This window comes from Schistocerca serialis, chromosome 3, assembly GCF_023864345.2.
Source record: "Schistocerca serialis cubense isolate TAMUIC-IGC-003099 chromosome 3, iqSchSeri2.2, whole genome shotgun sequence".
NCBI lineage: Eukaryota > Metazoa > Arthropoda > Insecta > Orthoptera > Acrididae > Schistocerca > Schistocerca serialis.
Window position 1 is genome coordinate 826,075,276 of NC_064640.1, and position 20,896 is coordinate 826,096,171.

The following is a 20,896-nucleotide window of genomic DNA, read 5'->3' on the forward strand; positions in this document are numbered from 1 at the left end:
TTAGGGTTGTCATCGTGCTAAAGTAGTTTTGAGTTTCTGTAGTTAGTGCGATAACGTGGGTTGTGAAGTATTTTCAGTGAATTATTTAGGCGAATAGCCTAGGAAGAAATTGACTCCTTGCGAGAAAACGTAAAAACTGAAAATTGTGACCGGAATGTTGCGGCATTTTTTGTAACACAACTAGAAAAAAAAGGAAGACCTTAAAGAATATGGTACCATTGTCTAGGTGAAAGATAACGTATGCATGAGACAATACAAATTTAGGCTGAAGTTCTGTAGAAGCCAAATTATTTTATTGTTGCCAGTGCCACATAAGCTTTCTGTGTATGTGATTCACACACTTTTAACTTTTGCTGCAGAGTTTTAAAGGTGGAAAGAGAATGTAGCAACGCATCAGGAACATTCGTTATGGTCATACAGTGCAGTATTTGTTTCATGCAGTCCCGCACTGCTAGTATGTTCTTACATCCATGTCTCAATTATTAAAGCACGATAAGATGGGTTGGAATGACACTGACGAAATTACATACAAATAGTGTTTAACAACAGAGATCAAGGTACTGCGGTGTTTGCTACGACTTTAAACAGCTTCTACAACACTAATTTATCACCCAGCAGGAGCTGGAAATCTTTCGGATACTAAAGACGAACGCAAAGTAAAATGATCTCGCGTTCGTAATACGCAGGTATCACAACAGTTCACAGGGAAAAATTCACCCATTACAAATGCAAATACTAATTAAGTCTGTCATATATGGAAATATCCGACTTATTTCATTACACATTTCTACATGATCCCACTCTTTTGTTCTTTAATTTTGGTGAGATGATAACAAATAAATAGGCAAAACGATTTTGGCTCATTTATGCACAGCCTTGACTTATCCGCGTTATTACCGACAGACGTTCCTTTACACAATTAATTATACTAAACGAGTTGATGGAAAATTGCGCTCATTGCAATTAACAAATATCAGATTTTTAAGCTACACAGAAAAAACACCATGAAACGCGAAAGATAATATGGATCACAATTTCATTTTTGTTTATTATGAAAATGTTTTCAATTAACAATTCAGTATTGATATTTTTATTTCTTTAATAATGCGCTATTTCGCTAGTGGCATCTGGAAAAATGAAATTCGTGCTAATTACTGAATATTTTCGTATTTCTTATTTTTATGACTGACATATCTCCCCTTCTAACATCCTTGATTACGTCTTTGACAGCAGAATACTTCTTTGAACGCTATGCAGAGGAAAACAAAGACGCGTGAATATTTGTATTTTGGCGGCAGTAGTGTGTTGTTTGCGCATCGTGTACGGTTTGTTGTCGTCGAAGACTAGCAAAATGGCTGGTGTTTTTGGCATTCACGTGGGGAATTCTTCGGCCTGCTTGGCGTATTGTAAGGTTGGTAATGTTTTTCATATTTGTTGTTCACTGAGAACTTCTAATGTGCCAGAAGTGAAGTCATGAACGATTATTCTTCTAGCTCGAATGTATTCGTGAGAAACGTTCTAATAAGATCATATCAATGTAACTTTGACATTATTTTACGTTTTGTTTCTCAGGATGGGAAAGTTGATATTATAGCCGACGACAGTGGCAACAGAATAATGCCTGCAATAGTCGCGTTTGTAGACGGTGAAGAGGTAAGGAAATTTTGTACTAAGCAGCAGTTTATTTGAATAGTGCCCTCTAAGCTGAAATTGCCTGTTACTTCTTAATTTAGTTGGTTTACCACTGTTCCGTAATTCCGCTTCGTGATCAAAATTTAAGAGATCGAATGTGTTTCAGACTGTTGGACTCCCAGCGAAGGCAGCTCTTGTTAGAAATGCCACATGTACAATCGTTCGCAATAAGAAACTCTTAAATGACAGTATTCCTGACGACGAACTTGAGCATCATATCAAGTCAGTGAAATGTAAAATAGTGACTGAAGGAGGCGTGAAATATGAAATCCGAGATGAAGACAAGATTGCTGTGTATACCCCAGAAGGAGCCATGACGTGCATTTACAAAAAGCTGTTTGGTATGTAGAAATGTTTTTATACGTATCGCCCCGATCTCATATTCCTACGAGTAGCTAGTATGGTTCATTCCGTGTAATCTCACAGGGGGTGAAAATGTGGCTATTTCAGAATTTAGTCATATTTGGAACATGGATGCCCACATGTCTCAGTAGTAAAACTGCCAAATAGCACTGTTCTAACTCTTACCATTTTTGATAAATTCAGGTTTGAAGATTCATGGGTGGGTACCCAGTCATTAGGAACCGGTTTCCGTATTCTCAGACACTTGCTATTCAGTAATGAGGTGACCTACAGACATCAAGTATTTTAGTCATGTACTGTGTGAGTCATTAAGTTGATATATTGCATAAAAAGTAGGATACATCTCTGTTTTTTATGACTAACGTTGAGAATTGCTCTTTCTCCGTGATGTGCTTTACATGTGTGATTTTTTACAAATTATAACTTCACAGAGGGGAAAAATGCAGACTTCATCGTACGCACTATAACTCTTTAGTGCTAGCATTAAGTATAAATAACAATGACAAGCTTTTGGCATTGAAATTAGTAGTTCTTACCTTCACTTAAAGATGACTCCATCACAAAAAAGGGCAAATTTGACAAATTTCAAAGTCCTGTGGGGTACATAGACAATTGAATCACAATATGATTTTTTGCTGAAATGTTTATATATCTGTCAGCAATCTTATCTGCAAAGAATACAGGGCATTAATAATAAAAACGTGTATTCCTTGAAAAATTGACCTGTAGGTCAGAACTGTAAACAATTTAGAGCTGAAAACAGTTATGAATCATTTTTCTCAGTGTGTATGTTGTATTTCTCTGTTAAGTGTCTTTCCTGTGTAAAGAATTAAGGGACAATGTGGGTGCACAAATGAGGTGATACATCCGTATTCTGTCACTGCAACTTAAAAAGACAAGTTAAATGAAACATAAGAAATGGTGTAAGCAGTAATGAGACACAGTAATAACTTTAAATATGTACTTATATGTACAGATATAAAAATTTTACAAAGAACATTTTGATAAACAAATTCAAATATAAAGAAGGAAACTAACTTTAAAACCCTTCCACTTTGCATATAACTGTTTTCCTCGACATCTTGATGCAGAAGCAAAATGAGTTCACTTAAATGTGAGAGATATTATTTTTTTCCGAAGCACTTGTTGTCATGTTTATACAACTCCTCACTGTGTCTTTGTAATGATGGGAATCTGCCTGACATGTAGCAGCATTGGATAAGGGGACCCAAACAGCATCATTCCAAGCTAGCCATGAAGGGAATTGTAAATCAGCAGTAGGCATGCAGTTAATCTCAACATCTTTAAACTCATGTGATGCCTGGGAAATGGGTCCTGTGTGCCAGATTTTGTTGTATTTGAAAGCCACGTTCTGCCTGACTTGCAACCTTTTCTGCAAACCATTTCATGAGCTCCCATTGCGACACTGCTCCTTTTTTATATGTTGGAAGTCTCTTTATTATAAAGGTGTTAATTGCAGTGAGTAGTAATGTGTGGTGCAATCATATTACTGGAAATGTCATTGCTATACTGTACCTGTGTTCTGAGAAACCTTAATGTTACTTGGTCTGTGAAGAAGCAGAGCATATTAGCACCCTGTATTGTCTGGAGTGCCCTGTGAACAATGCAACCAATTTTCCGATATAAAGAGCTCCTAACTCAGAAATGTAGAATTCAGCTCGTAATGGACAGTTTCAAGTTTTTATTATCTGCTCCACCTTTATTGAGTATTGTCAGAGTAACTTCTACTGTTGGTGTCCTAGAGCACATCGGACTTGGAGAAAGAACAATTAAAGAGAGTCATGGTTTAATTGCTGCTCCAGAATGCAGGAGTGGTCAAAAGATGTTACCTGGAATTGTCAGAGAAGAAGTAGTGATATCTTACGAAAATGATAATATTTCAAGACTTTGTGCAAGGAATTAAAGACTCCTTCCACCATGGTTCATAACAAGAAGATTCACAGAAAATTGCATGAAGGTTTCTTGAAATACAAGTACAGCACAGCGACAGTTTCAGAAACCCAATTGAAACAAGCATTTCTAGTCATTGCTACTATCACCTTTCTAATGAAGAGACTTCCAATGAATGCAAATGGGAGCACTGTTGCTATGGAAACTCGTGAAAATGCTTTTTGGGAACGATTGCAAGTTGAGCAGAATGTGGCTTTCAAATTCTACAAAATCTGGTACACAAGACACATTTTCCACCAGTCACGTGAATTTAAAGATGTTGAGATTAACCATATGCCCCCTACAGATTCACAATTCCTCTCATGGTGCAGTTGGAATGATGCTGTTTGGCTACCCTTTGCCATTGTGACGTCTAAGGCAGATGTCCTATCATTACAAAGACATGGTGCACAGTTTTATAAACATGACAATAAGTGCTTTGGAGAAAAATCATATCTCTCACCTTTAAGTGAACTCATTTCATTTTTGCATCAAGATATCAAGGAAAACAGTTATATGCAAGGTGTGTGTGTTTTAAAAATGCAGTTTCCATCTTTGTATTTGATTTTTTTATTTTTTTTATGAAATTTTTCTTTGTGGAGGTTTTATATCAGCATATACTGGTATATATTCAAAGTTCTTAACATCTCTCATTATTGCTTGCTGCTTTTCTTACTTTTCACTGAAGTTTGTTTTTAATTTACAGTAACAGAATAAAAATATATCACCTCATTTGTGCACTAAAGTTATCTATTGTAATTCTTTACACTGAAAAGACAACTAACAGTGAAATAATAATAAAAAATCCCGTGGAGGTCCGGGAAAAGAATAGGCCTCCGGTATGTTCTGCCAGTCGTAAAAGGCGAAGAAAAAGGAATAACCACTAATAGGGCTAACCCCCCTTTTAGTGTGATTAGTTGGTTCAGGACAGAACTAAAGAAGCCTCGGACAAGCGCCGTCATGGTCGGGGATGACGCTTGAACCCTATGCCCGCCCACAATGGTAATGACACTGCTAGCCAACTGGAAAATGATTCAAATCCAAATAGAGGTGTTTTGCAGGATATGCTTCCTGCAACCACCCTAGAAGGAAAACAAAAACAGAGGATGATATGGTCAGATGAAGTTAATCGACACCTCATGCTCTGTTATTACCAGGCAACAAACCTAGGAACCAACACAACTGGATACAGATCACAAGTATACACAACATTTATAATCAGATGCCCAGAATTAAAATTTTTAACAGAACAACGACTAGCTGATCAGATCGGTGTAATAATAAAAAATAACAGGATACCCCAGTCAGAATTAGAAAACATCAAACAACAAGTACAACAAATACTGGAACAAAATAATGTGCAATCAGAAGAAGAAGAAAATACAGTAATGGACTCAAACATCCCAGAGCAAACAAACAAAGGACAACACGCATCAATTAAACAATCAGAGGAAAACTAAATCTTAAGACAGCCACCAGAACAAGCACAAATAGAACACGAAGTGACACACATGTTAGATATAGAAGAAAAAATTCAGCTGACATATATAGAATACAAAGACACAAATACAGACATTAGACCATTCTTGCATAGACCACCAAATAACCCACAAGTCGAAACAACAATAAAAACTATCAACACAATCATACACAACAAAATAAATGAAAACACAACTATGGAAGAGTTACAACTACTGGTTTATATAGGAGCACTCACTACACTAAATATACGCACTAGGCAGAGATCAGAACCAACCAACACACAGAAGAAACCCACAAAACCAGCATGGCAACACAGGCTACAGATCAGAATAGAAAAACTGAGAAAAGACATCGGACAGCTAACACGATTTATAAGAAATGAAATGTCAGAAAAAAAGCGAAAAAGGTTAGGTAAAATCTCACAACAAGAAGCGATAGAGCAATTAGATGAAAAGAAGCAGAAATTACAAGCATTGGCCAAACGACTTAGGAGATACAAAAAAAGTGAAAATAGTAGAAAACAGAACCAAACATTCAACACAAACCAAAAGAAATTTTACCAGACAATAGATAACACACACATTAAAACAGACAATCCACCAAACATAACAGACATGGAACAGTTCTGGAGCAACATATGGTCAAACCTGGTACAACATAACAGGCATGCACGGTGGATACAAGCAGAAACAGACACATACAAGATGATACCACAAATGCCTGAAGTGATAATTTTGCAACATGAAGTCACCAAAGCAATTAATTCTACTCACAATTGGAAAGCCCCTGGAAAAGATAAAATAGCAAATTTCTGGCTAAAGAAGTTCACCTCAACACATTCACATCTAACTAAATTATTTAACAGTTATATTGCAGACCCATACACATTCCCAGATACACTTGCACATGGAATAACTTATCTGAAACCTAAAGATCAAGCAGACACAGCAAACCCAGGTAAATATCGCCCCATAACATGCCTACCAACAATATACAAAATATTAATTTCAGTCATTACACAGAAATTAATGACACATACAACACAGAACAGAATTATAAATGAAGAACAAAAAGGCTGTTGCAAAGGAGCACGAGGATGTAAAGAGCAACTGATAATAGATGCAGAGGTGACATATCAAGCTAAAACTAAACAAAGGTAAAGGTCGCTACACTCCGCATACATTGATTACCAAAATGCCTCTGATAGTGTACCCCAGTCATGGTTACTACAAATATTGGAAATATACAAAGTAGATCCTAAATTGATACAGTTCCTAAACATAGTAATGAAAAATTGGAAAACCACACTTAATATCCAAACAAATTCAAATAATATCACATCACAGCCAATACAGATTAAGTGTGGAATATACCAAGGAGACTCGTTAAGTCCTTTCTGGTTCTGCCTTGCTCTGAACCCACTATCCAACATGCTAAATAATACAAATTATGGATACAATATTACTGGAACATACCCACACAAAATCACACATTTGCTATACATGGATGATCTAAAACTACTGGCAGCAACAAATCAACAACTCAACCAATTACTAAAGATAACAGAAGTATTCAGCAATGATATAAATATGGCTTTTGGAACAGACAAATGTAAGAAAAATAGCATTGTCAAGGGAAAACACACTAAACAAGAAGATTACATATTGGATAACCACAGCAACTGCATAGAAGTGATGGAAAAAACAGATGCCTATAAATATCTAGGATACAGACAAAAATAGGAATAGATAATACAAATATTAAAGAAGAACTAAAAGAACAATATAGACAAAGACTAACAAAAATACCGAAAACAGAATTGACAGCAAGAAACAAGACAAAAGCTATAAATACTTATGCTATACCAATATTTACCTACTCATTTGGAGTAGCGAAATGGAGTAACACAGACCTAGAAGCACTCAATACACTTACACGATCACAATGCCACAAATATAGAATACATCACATACATTCAGCAACTGAAAGATTCACATTAAGCAGAAAGGAAGGAGGAAGGGGATTTATCGATATAAAAAACCTACATTATGGACAGGTAGACAATTTAAGAAAATTCTTTCTAGAACGAGCAGAAACTAGCAAAATACACAAAGCGATCACTCGTATAAATACATTGGCTACACCACTGCAATTTCATAACCACTTCTACAACCCTTTAGATCACATAACATCAACAGATACGAAGAAAGTAAATTGGAAAAAGAAAATACTACATGGCAAGCACCCGTATCATCTAACGCAGCCACACATCTATCAAGACACATCCAACACAAGGCTAAGAAAAGCCAATATATACAGTGAGACGGAAGGATTCATGATTGCAATACAGGATCAAACAATAAACACCAGATATTACAGCAAGCATATTATTAAAGATCCCAATACCACAACAAATAAATGCAGACTTTGCAAACAACAAATAGAAACAGTAGATCACATCACAAGCGGATGTAAAATACTAGCAAATACAGAATACCCCAGAAGACATGACAATGTAGCAAAAATAATACATTAACAGCTTGCCTTACAACATAAACTTATAAAACAACATGTTCCCACATACAAGTATGCACCACAAAATGTACTGGAGAATGATGAATACAAATTACACTGGAACAGAACCATTATAACAGACAAAACAACAACACATAACAAACCTGACATCATACTCACTACTAAAAGAAGAAATTAACACAACTAATTGAAATATCCATACCCAATACAACAAATATACAAAAGAAAACCGGAGAAAAAATTGAAAAATACATCCAACTGGCTGAGGAAGTCAAGGACATGTGGCACTAGGATAAAGTTGACATTATACCAATTATACTATCAACTACAGGAGTCATACCACACAATATCCACCAGTACATCAATGCAATACAGCTACATTCAGACTTGTATATACAACTACAGAAATCCATAATTATTGATACATGTTCAATTACCCGAAAGTTCCTAAATGCAATATAACATATACCACACAGTTAAAAGGAAGCCACGCTTGATGAAGGTCCGCGTCACTTTCCATTTTTGACCAGACATAACGTCTGAGAAAAGAAAGAAAGAAATAATAACAATAATAATAGTAACAATAATGATAATAATAATTTATTATCATTCAGCTCTTACAGCAATAGACAGTCATAAGCGTACATTTCTATATGAACTACTATATCAATGTAATTTAGTGTAAATGAAATAGGTAGAACTAGAAATTATATGTTAGAGAGCAGCATTTTCATTTCCAATACATTTGTCAACTGGGTAAAGAGGTTGTTTACTAGTAGCTTATACAGAAGCGTCTGATTCCACCCGTCTGCTTTGACCCATGACGTCACAAGTATGGCGGAAACGACCGTCCACTATGACTCCAATATGGCGCCTATGACTTCATTACGTAAACATAACAAACATGAAAATACATCGAAAAACACACACACACACACACCTTCCACGAAACACTTAGTCAAACTAATGGGACAAGTGTAGGAAATTGGGGGTTTTTGGGTGGGGACAATTAAATATAAACACACGCCACTAACCCAAACGACAAAAAACACTAAAATGACAAGACCCCACAACTTCCACTACACACAAAATCCACTGGAATCGATCACTTCCCTTGGTCGACAGAAACAACTGCTACCACACTATAAATCTCAGAAATTTCACCACCACCACACCTAATCCTACCACACAAAAACACACACACACACACACACACACACACACACACACACACACACTCTCTCTCTCTAGGAAATCAAAATTGCAATCAAACACTTCCCTTGACCTGTTATCCTTACGACACATCCACATATAGCCATCCCTGGTCAGAGACGCCAAAACTTTAGTAAGTCTCATTGCTTCACGACACACTGAACACTTCACGACTTCAGCCAACAGCCCGCATTGCTGAAGAAATTCTATTAGAGACAACGCACTGTCCCCCAGCATCGCAGACAACCAAAAACTGTTGACCTTGTCAGTCATATCCATACCTACCAAAGACATAAGCAAAGAAATTTACCAAAATTTACACATGAACAGAAAAGAAACTACAGTAACGTCAACATAACAAGACCAAAATCATTAATTCATTGAAATATATTCCACTGAAGGCACAGTCACCACTGATACTACACACATGCAATGCTACCACACAAGTGAACCCCATATGCCACATAACACGCTACCCATAAACACACCAACAGAGAGAACCACCGACCGCAACAATACGCCACCTATAAACACGCCACACACACACACACTAAACCAAAAACATCACCTAACATACAAATACACCACTGGAGACCACCACCGATCACATCAAAACAACACCTACAAACACGCCATTCTCACAAACTAAACTCCGCGCCGTGGTGACATCACACACCACAACAGCCTTACGACAAGAGTCAAAGCCGACGGGTGGGATCGAACGCTTCCGTCGACCCGCTTATACAATTTAGCTTTAAAAATATTTATAGGCAATTCTGTAAAATCTACCCTTGGCCTATTAAACATCCTTAATCCAAAGGCTAGGTAGGAGTTACGTGATTTAGATGATGTGTGGTATGGTATGTCTACATGTGTGCTGTTTCTAGTGTCAAAACTATGTACATCAGTTCTCAGTGTGAAATTAGAAAAGTTGTTTCTAACATAGAATAAAACATTATAGATGAATAAGTTTACTGTTGTCAGACGTTCCAGTTTAATGAACAGAAGTTTACAATGTTCTGTTTTATCAGAATCTGTCATTATTCTTATTACTTTCTTCTGCAACAATAAAATGTCATTTGCTTAACAACTGCTACCCCATGAAAAAATTCCGTATGATATGATACATTGGAAGAAAGCAAAATTTTGTGATCTTGCATAGTTATTTGGAACATATCTTTTTAAATTTGTGGTTATGAATATAATAGAGGGAAACATTCCACGTGGGAAAAATATATCTAAAAACACAGATGATGTGACTTTCCAAATGAAAGTGCTGGCAGGTCGATAGACACACAAACATACACATGAAATTAAAGCTTTCACAACAAACTGTTGCCTCATCAGGAAAGAGGGAAGGAGATGGAAAGATGAAAGGATGTAGGTTTTAAGGGAGAGGGTAAGGAGTCATTCAAATCCCGGGAGCGGAAAGACTTACCTTAGGGGGAAAAAAGGGGTATACACTCGCGCCCGCGCGCACACACACATCTGCACATACACAGACACAGCAGACATGTCTGTGTATGTGCGGATGGATATGTGTGTGTGTGTGCGCGAGTGTATACCCCTTTTTTCCCCCTAAGGTAAGTCTTTCCGCTCCCAGGATTGGAATGACTCCTTACCCTCTCCCTTAAAAGCCACATCCTTTCGTCTTTCCCTCTCCTTCCCTCTTTCCTGATGAGGCAACAGTTTGCTGCGAAAGCTTGAATTTCATGTGTATGTTTGTGTTTGTTTGTGTGTCTATCGACCTGCCAGCACTTTCGTTCGGTAAGTCACATCATCTGTGTTTTTAGATATAAATTTGTAGGTAAATAAATAACTCTTGAAAAGTCTAGAAAATATATTTTTAATATGTGGATTCCAGGTCAATTTATTGTCAGTAAGAACACCTAAAAGTTTAGTAGTTTTTAATTCATGATGGTTAGGAATCTCTTAGAGGCTAAAATTAAGTACATGTGTTTTACTTTCATTTAGTAAGAAAACATCGCAGTACCCACATCCTACGAGGCCTCACTCAGTGAAAACTAACCAATATGCAAAGATGTTTTGTGTTGGCCTTGTAGGTACTGCGATGTTTGCATATGTCTGGTTATGATTAACCAATCATATCCGCTCATCTGGGGATAGATTGAGTCGAAAGTTGATCGAAAGGTAGCGATTTGAAGGGCAAAAGGGAAAAAAGTGCCAAGGCAAGAGCCAAGGGAAAGAAACCTGTGTGATAGTTGGGTCAGATTTTACGAGCAGTAGCAGTTTTCTTGCTGTCTGCAACAGGTCACGCAAGGCTAGATTTTGATTCTAGTGGGTATCTTGCAGGCAGATGCCTTTGATGTTGTGCAGTGGTGTTTCTCGGCGGCTGCAGCTTCTCGGTCAGTGTCAGCATACCAGTAACAGTTAGGTTCATCATCATTTAGTGTCTTGATAGGTTGTATATTGGATTAACAGTGTAGGGCGGTGTTGGCGGTTTCTTTGTGCGTTAGTGTGCGAGCTTGTCAGCTTCCCTGTTGTAGCCTGTTGGTCGGCTATAATAGCAACTGGCATATCCAGTCAATGTTGCTGATGTTGTCATGTGAGAATTTATAAATAAACACGGATTAGTAATAAAAACAATAAAGGTCTGAACACCGATCCTTGTTGCACTCCAGGCCTAACATAAACCAAATTTGACTTCTCGCTATCAATGCACACAACTTGGTGTATGCCCCCCTGCGGGTCCGGGGGTTAGAATAGGCCCGAGGTATTCCTGCCTGTCGTAAGAGGCAACTAAAAGGAGTCCCTCCCCTTCAAGGGGGTAGTTAGCGCCTGTGTCCTGAGACAGATGGTTCCACGACCTATATTTGTGGTCATTTTGGTTTTTCACTTCTTCTCGTTTCTTCCTTCCATTGTTGGTTCCTTTCTTTGTTCTTCTCCATCTCACTGTCTTCCTTACTCTTTCCCTTGCCTTCTTCTCCTTGCCTTCTTCTCCTTGCCTTCTTCTCCTTGCCTTCTTCGGTCTCCGTCTCAGGGTTTGAGACAGTCTGTCCTCTCTCTCCCTCTCTCTCTTCTTTTTCCTCTTCTTCCTTCCTCCCTGTGCGCGCCTGAAGGCCGACCCACGCGTTCGCACGCGTAGCTGGTGACGGGGTAACGCGTAATTCCCCGCCCTGGGTAGACAAGTAAGGCACGCACGTACCCCCTGGTAAAGGCCAGGCCCAGGGAGGGGTGATTGCCTGAGCTGATACCTTCTGACCATGCCGATTGGTCCCTCCGTCTGTTTCTCGGGAGGTGTGACCTGAGGTGTAAATATTCACTTAAGGCGGGAGTGCCCTCTGAGAGGGTCCCCACAAGGAAGGAGCGTGCCATCGGAGACGCTGGCAATCATGGGGGATTCCTCCGCAATGGATTTCTCTTCTTCTTCTCTCTCGACTTCTGCCCACAAACGGAAACTTGACCAGCCACCAGTGACAAAAGTACTACCGCCTGCCCCACAATTCGTGGTAGTTTCTCGATCTGAGGACGGAAAGAATTTTTCCTCTGTCAACCCTTTCGTTATCCAGAAGGGCGTAGATGCCATAGCCGGATCGGTCAAGTGTTGTACCAGGTTGCGTAATGGTACCTTGTTACTGGAAACTGAGAGCGCCTTTCAGGCACAAAAACTGCTTCGGGCCACACTCCCGTACACGTTCCCTGTCCGGGTGGAGGCTCACCGCACTTTGAATTCGTCTCTTGGTGTTGTATATACTAGATCACTCGACGGATTGACTGACGAGGAGATTCAGTCTTTCCTCGCTGAGCAGGGCGTGACGGCTGTCCGTAGGGTCATGAAAAAGGTCAACAATGACCTTGTACCGACCCGGACACTTTTCTTGACCTTTGATAGTGTTCAGCTGCTGTCGCACATTCAAAGCGGGCTACGAGGTTATTTCTGTTCGCCCCTATGTCCTGACACCTACGCGCTGCTACCAGTGTCAGCATTTTAATCACACTCGCCAGTCTTGTTCCAATGCGACTAAATGTGTCACTTGTGGCAGGGATGTCCATGAGGGTGACTGTCCACCTCCGTCTCCTCGTTGTGTGAACTGTCATGGTGACCATGCAGTGTCCTCCCGCAACTGTCCCATCTACAAGGAAGAACGCTGTATCCAAGAAATTCGGGTCAAAGATAAAGCGTCCACCTCGGCTGCTCGCAAGCTATTTGCTAGTAGGAAGCCCACGCTGCTCCCAGCGGGGAGATACAGTACTGTCCTTGCCTGTCCTCAGACTACCAGGGAGGTGGCGACACAGGCATGCGATCTGACCTTCAGCACCACGGTCGTCCGTTCGGCCAGTGCTAAGATCGCGCGGTCGATGTCTCCTCTTCCTCCCGTCACCCCTCAGACACAAGCACCTTCATCAGCTTCTGCCAAGACGAAGACCCAGAAGTCAGATGCATGGGCCTTCAAGAAGGAACCGTCCCGTGCAGACTTCCTACGTACCTCGAACTCCAAGCCATCGACCAGTACTTCAACTAAACGACCTTCCAAGAAGGCTCATAGGAAGCACAGTTCTCCTTCTCCGCCACGGCACATTTCTTCTCCTGCACCACCCAGCCGATGCCGCCCCAGGCCGTCATCCCTTTTGCTTGGCCGCACCGCTGGTAGCCGAACATCTGGCTGTTCACCTGCAGAGAAAGCTCCCCCTCCTGGCCATCTTAACAAGATGGCCGATGAACCTATAGAACCAATGGACGATGACTGTCCGCCTACTGATAGCGGCGGCAGAGCTCGCTCGAAGCCAGGCCCTCAGCGGCCTTCGAGGTGACCCCTTCTTTCATCTTCCTTTTCTTCTCACGATGGCACTTATTCACTGGAATATTCGCAGCATTTGCTCGAACCAAGAGGACTTAAAGTTGCTGCTCCGCTTGCACTGTCCGCTCGTCATAGCCCTCCAGGAAACGAAGCTACACCCATGCGATCAAATTGCCTTGGCACACTACACCTCTGTGCGTTTTGACCTACACCCTGTGGTAGGTATTCCGGCTCATGGAGGGGTTATGTTGCTGGTCCGGGATGATATTTACTACGATCCCATCACATTGCACACCGGCTTGCAGGCAGTTGCCATCCGAATTACTCTCCCCACTTTTACATTTTCCATTTGTACCGTTTACACTCCATCGTCGTCTTCCGTTACCAGGGCAGACATGATGCAAATTATTGCTCAGTTATCTGCACCATTTTTGTTAACTGGAGACTTCAATGCCCACCATCCCCTTTGGGGCTCTCCAGCATCCTGCCCGAGGGGCTCTCTGTTAGCAGACCTTTTCAACCATCTCAATCTTGTCTGCCTCAATACTGGCGCCCCTACTTTTCTTTAGGACACATATCACACCTATTCCCATTTAGACCTCTCTATATGTACTACCCAACTTGCACGCCGGTGTGAGTGGTATGCACTTTCTGATACATATTCGAGCGACCACTTCCCGTGTGTTATCCACCTCCTGCATCATACCCCCTCTCCGTGCTAAACTAGTTGGAACATCTCCAAAGCAGACTGGGGGCTCTTCTCTTCCAGGGCGACCTTTCAGGATCAAACCTTCACAAGCTGCGATAGTCAGGTCGCACACCTCATGGAAGTCATTCTCACTGCTGCTGAATATTCCATCCCTCACACTACTTCTTCTCCCCGTCGCGTACCGGTCCCCTGGTGGACCACAGCATGTAGGGACGCTTTACGTGCTTGTCGACGTGCTTTATGCACCTTTAAACACCACCCTACAGTGGCGAATTGTATCAATTATAAACGATTACGTGCGCAGTGTCGTCATATTATTAAAGAAAGCCAGCTGGGCTGCTTTCACAAGCACCTTCAACAGTTTTACTCCTTCTTCTGTTGTCTGGGGTAGCCTGCGCCGGCTATCTGGCACTAAGGTCCACTCACCAGTTTTTGGCTTGACGGTCGCGAATGACGTCCTTGAGGCCCCTGAGGATGTCTCCAATGCCTTTGGCCGCTTTTTCGCAGAGGTTTCGAGCTCCGCTCATTACCACCCTGCCTTCCTCCCCCGAAAACAGGCAGAGGAGGCTAAGCCACCTAACTTCCGCTCCTCGAATCGTGTAAGTTATAATGCACTTGCCCGGTCACGGTTCTCCACTCCAGGGCCTGATTCTATTCATATTCAGATGCTGAAGAACCTTTCTCCTGCGGGTAAAGGTTTCCTTCTTCATACTTATAATCGCGTCTGGATTGAGGGACATGTTCCTGCATGCTGGCGCGAGTCTATTGTTGTACCAATTCCTAAGCCGGGGAAGGACAAGCACTTGCCTTCCAGTTATCGACCCATCTCGCTTACCAGCTGTGTGTGTAAGGGGATGGAGCGAATGGTTAACTCTCGTTTGGTTTGGATGCTCGAATCTCGACGCCTACTTACCAATGTACAATTTGGATTTCGTAGGCGCCGCTCTGCTGTTGACCATCTGGTTACCTTGTCGACCTTCATTATGAATAACTTCTTGCGGTAGCACCCGACCGCGGCTGTGTTCTTTGATTTGGAGAGGGCTTACGACACCTGTTGGAGGGCGGGCATTCTTCGCACCATTCATGCATGGGGCCTTCGCGGTCGCCTCCCACTTATTATTCGTTCCTTTTTAATGGATCGACAGTTCAGGGTACGTGTGGGTTCTGTCCTGTCAGACACCTTTCGCCAGGAGAATGGGGTGCCACAAGGCTCAGTTTTGAGCGTCGCTCTCTTCGCCATAGCGATCAATCCAATAATGGATTGCCTCCCAGCTGATGTATCAGGCTCCCTTTTCGTGGACGATTTTACCATCTATTGCAGCGCGCAGCGTACATGTTTCCTGGAGCGCTGTCTTCAGCGTTCTCTTGACCGTCTTTACTCCTGGAGTGTCGCCAATGGCTTCTGTTTTTCTGCCGAGAAGACGGTCTGTATTAACTTCTGGCGCTACAAAGAATTTCTCCCACCGTCCTTACGACTCGGTCCTGTTGCTCTCCCATTCGTGGAGGCAACAAAATTTTTATGTCTTACATTTGACAGGAAACTTAGCTGGTCTCCACATGTGTCATATTTGGCTGCCCGTTGTACCCGTTCTCTACATGTCCTCCGTGTTCTCAGTGGTATGTCATGGGGAGCGGATCGAACCGTCCTACTTCGCCTATATCGGTCGATCGTCCACTCCAAGCTGGATTATGGGAGCTTCGTATACTCCTCTGCACGGCCGTCCATTTTACGCCACCTCAACTCCATACAACATCGGGGTTTACGTCTTGCGATCGGAGCGTTTTGTACTAGTCTTGTCAAGAGTCTTCATGCCAAAGCCGGTGAATTGCCACTCACATACCGGCGCGATATACTGCTTTGTCGGTATGCCTGTCGGCTACTGTCAATGCCGGACCACCTGTCTTATCGTTCCTTTTTTGACGACTCTCTCGACCGTCAATACGGGTTGTATGTCTCTGCCCTGCTACCCCCTGGAGTTCGCTTTCGTTGCCTCCTTCAACACCTTGATTTTTCACTCCCTGCAACCTTTAGAGTGGGCGATAGCCACACGCCACCTTGGCTCCAGGCTCAGGTTCGCGTTCACCTTCACCTCAGCTTGCTCCCAAAGGAGGTTACCCCCGGTTCGGTATACCACTCCCGTTTTGTCGAACTTCGTTCGAAGTTCATTAATATGACCTTGATTTATACAGGTGGCTCTAAGACCAATGACGGGGTCAGGTGTTCTTTTATTGTCGGGGCACAAAGTTTCAAATACCGGCTCCATGGCCATTGTTCGGTCTTCACAGCTGAGCTCTTTGCCCTCTACCAGGCTGTTCTTCACATCTGCCGCCACCGACATTCTGCTTATGTCATCTGCTCCGATTCCCTGAGCGCCATCCAGAGCCTAAGTGATCCGTATCCAGTTCACCCTTTCGTGCACCGGATCCAACGCTCTCTTCAGCAGCTGGTGGACGACGGTTCTCTGGTTAGCTTTATGTGGGTTCCTGGCCATGTCGGTATCCCTGGGAACGAAGCTGCAGATGCCGCAGCCAAGGCTGCGGTCCTCCAGCCTCGGACAGCTTCTTGTTGTGTCCCTTCATCAGATTGTAGCAGGGTCATTTGTCGGCGCATTTTATCGCTGTGGCATGCCGATTGGGCTGCACTTACGAACAACAAGCTTCGGCCCCCCAGGGGGTCCACAACTCTTTTGTGGATACGTGCGTAGCGAGCACGGGACCCCGAGCTAATATGGCCCTCCTTCCTTTCCGGGCTGCATACCTTCCTTTTCCGCATCCTTCCCTATCCCCCATCTTCGCCCCCCCTCCCCTCACCTCTGGCTCTTTCCATCCCTTTCTCCCCCTCTGGGAGTATGATTTGTGCCTACATCCGGAGACGGACGTTCGTAAATGTAACGCATTCTTCGCCGTCTCTGCTTGTATATCTTCATCCTTCCTTTGTCCTTCTCTTTTCCTTACCTCTTCTCTTTACCCTTTTCTCCGCTGCGGCGTTTGAGACCTCTCTTCTTTCCTTTCCCTTTCTTTGTTTTTCCCTTTCTCTTTCTTCCTCCCTGTGCGTGTCTGAAGGCCGACCCACGCATTTTTGTGCGTAGCCGGTGACGGGGTAACGCGTAATTCCCCACCCCGGTTAGACAGGTAGGACACGTACATACCCCCTGGTAACAGCCAGGCCCAGGGAGGGGTGATTACCCGAGCTGATACCTTCCGAAAGTGCCGATTGGTCTCTCCGTCGGTTTGTCGGGAGGTGTGAACAATCACCTAAGGCGGGAGTTCCCTCAGAGAGTGCCCCCACAAGGGAGGAGCGCGCCATTGGAGACGCCGGTAATCATGGGGGATTCTTCTGCAATGGTTTCCTCACCTTCCACTATGTCTGCTCACAAGCGTAAGTTCACTGAGTCTCAGCCACAGACAGTTCTTCCATCGTTGCCACAGTTCCTTGTTGTTTTTCGGTCTGATGAAGGTCACGACTTCTCCACGGTCAACCCTTTCATTATTCAGAAAGGTGTCGACGCAATTGCAGGTCTTGTAAAGTCTTGTTCCAGATTACGGAATGGCTCCTTGTTGTTAGAAACAGTCAGTGCCCTCCAGGCACAAAAATTGCTGCGTACTTCACTTCTACACACCTTCCCTGCCCACGTGGAACCGCACCGTACTTTAAATTCCACGCGTGGAGTCGTTTATACACGCTCCCTCGATGGATTGTCTGACGACGAAATTCAGCTCTACCTGTCTGACCAGGGTGTAACGGCTGTTCATAGAGCTATGAAAAGGGTTGACACGAATATCATTCCAACCCGCACTGTCCTCTTGACATTTGAGAAAGTTCAGCTCCCATCCAAAATCAAAGCAGGCTATGAGATAATTTCCGTTCGCCCTTACGTCCCAAACCCTACGCGTTGCTATCAATGTCAGCGGTTCAATCACACCAGCCAGTCCTGTTCCAATCCGGCCAAATGTGTTACGTGTGGCAAGGATGCCCATGAGGGTGCTTGTCCATGTCCATCCCCTCGCTGCATCAACTGTATGGGTGACCACGCTGCTTCCTCTCGAGAATGCCCCATTTTTAAAGACGAAAAGCTCATCCAGGAAATCAGAGTGAAGGAAAAGCTGTCAACCTTTGCTGCTCGAAAATTATTCGCCAGTCGACAGCCCACCATGCCTCAGACAGGAAAATACAGCACTGTCCTTGTTTATCCGCAGCCAACAAAGGAGGCGGCCACGCGGACTTGTGACCTCACCTTTAGTGCCACGGTCGTCAGATCGGCCAGCGCAAAGATCGCCCGTTCAACCTCACCACTTTCGCCTGCCCACTCTATGGCTCACCCTTCATCGGGTTCTGCTAAATCTCGAGCCCAAAAGTCAGACACCGAGACTTTGAAAAAAGAGCATACTCGTGAAGATTTTTTACGTACCCTAACTTCACAACCATCGGTTCCTCCTTCATCTAAACATCATATTTCCAAGAAGGCTAATAAGAAACCCAGTTCATCTCCTTCTCCGCCAAGGCGTGTCTCATCTACAGCACCACCTGGCGGAAATCGCCCTCGGCCGTCTTCTGTGTCGCCGAGGCGCACTGGTGGCGACCGATCAACCGGCCGATCGCTGGTGGCAGGAGCTGCTCCTGAACAACCTATGGATCAGGATCTTCTGCCTTCGGCTGAATGCCATTCCATGCTGTCGGTCGCAAGCTCTGAGCAGTCGTTGAGTTGACGGCAACCTTGGTCACATTCCTCCATTTTCTGTTCACCCTATGTCCATTATCCACTGGAATATCCGCAGCATTCGAGCCAATCGGGATGAATTGTTGATCCTCTTACGATCCTACTCGCCGGTCATCTTCTGTCTTCAGGAAACAAAGCTGCGTCCCCATGACCGCTTTGTTCTCCCCCATTTTTCAGTCCGTCCGATTTGATCTCCCCTCTGTTGAAGGCACTCCAGCCCATGGAGGACTCCTGATTCTTCTCCGTGATACTCTCCATTATCACCCAATCCACTTAAACACTTCCTTCCAAGCTGTCGCTGTCCGTCTTTCCCTTTCTGGATATACCTTTTCTCTTTGTACTGTATACATTCCATCATCCACACCAATGGCACGAGCTGATCTCCTTCATCTTCTTGGTCAGCTTCCACCCCCCTATTTGCTGGTTGGGGACGTCAATGCCCACCACCCGCTTTAGGGATCTCCACATCCTTGTCCACGTGGCTCACTATTGCTAGACGTCTTCCACCAAGTGGATCTAGTTTGCCCCAACACTGGGGTCCCTACATTTTTGTCTGCCTCTACGACAAATTTCTCTCATTTGGACCTTTCGGTCGGTACTGTTCCGCTAGCTCGGCGCTTCGAATGGTTCGCCCTTGATGATACACACTCGAGTGAACACTTTCCATGTGTCCTTAGACTGCAGCCCCAACTGCCCTATATGCGCCCGCGACGCTGGAAGTTTGCCCAAGCCGATTGGACACTTTTTTCGTCTCTAGCGGCATTCGATGACCGTCACTTTCCTAGCGTCGGCGATGAGGTCTCACATATTACCGACGTTATTCTTACAGCTGCGGAACGTTCAATACCACGCACCTCCGAATTGCCCCGGCACCCCCCAGTTCCTTGGTGGAACGAGGCATGCCGTGACGTAATACGTGAGCGGCGACGTGCTCTTCGCGTTTTCCGCCACCATCCTACTTTGGCCAACTGTATCCGCTATAAGCAGTTCCGTGCGCGATGCCGTTGCGTCATCCGCGATAGCAAGAAGGCAAGCTGGAAATTCTTTATTAGCTCATTTAACACCTTCACTCCCTCCTCTGGAAGTTTGGAGTCGGATTCGACGGTTATCAGGCGCGCCTAGTTTCTCCCCGGTCTCTGGGCTCACTGTCGCGTGTGATACGTTAGTGGACGCCGTCGCAATTTCTAACTCCTTGGGTAAACACTTTGCTGAGATTTCGAGCTCTTCAAATTAGCCACCAGCGTTTCTCCCGAAGAAACATGCAGCGGAAGTGCAACCTCTTGCTTTCTTCTCTCAAAGTCGCGAGAGCTATAATACTGTTTTCTCCATGCGGGAACTCCAACATGCACTCTCTTCTTCTCGCTCCTCCGCCCCAGGACCGGATGGTATCCACATCCAAATGTTCCTGCATTTATCAACCCATAGTCTGCGTTACCTCCTTCGCCTTTATAATCGAATTTGGACTGACAGTACTT

At 43.5% G+C, this 20,896-nt stretch overlaps 1 protein-coding gene across 1 annotated transcript in view; it reads left to right on the forward strand.

The window, feature by feature from the left end:
* The first annotated feature begins 1,220 nt into the window (after nucleotides 1-1,220).
* LOC126470784 (heat shock 70 kDa protein 14-like) overlaps nucleotides 1,221-20,896 on the forward strand; it is a 200,319-nt gene continuing 180,643 nt past the window's right edge. Inside the window, exons 1-3 of the mRNA XM_050098793.1 lie at nucleotides 1,221-1,411; nucleotides 1,573-1,653; nucleotides 1,799-2,033. Coding sequence (XP_049954750.1) covers nucleotides 1,352-1,411; nucleotides 1,573-1,653; nucleotides 1,799-2,033 — 376 coding nt within the window. The 5' untranslated portion in view covers nucleotides 1,221-1,351. The remainder of the gene's footprint in view (nucleotides 1,412-1,572; nucleotides 1,654-1,798; nucleotides 2,034-20,896) is intronic.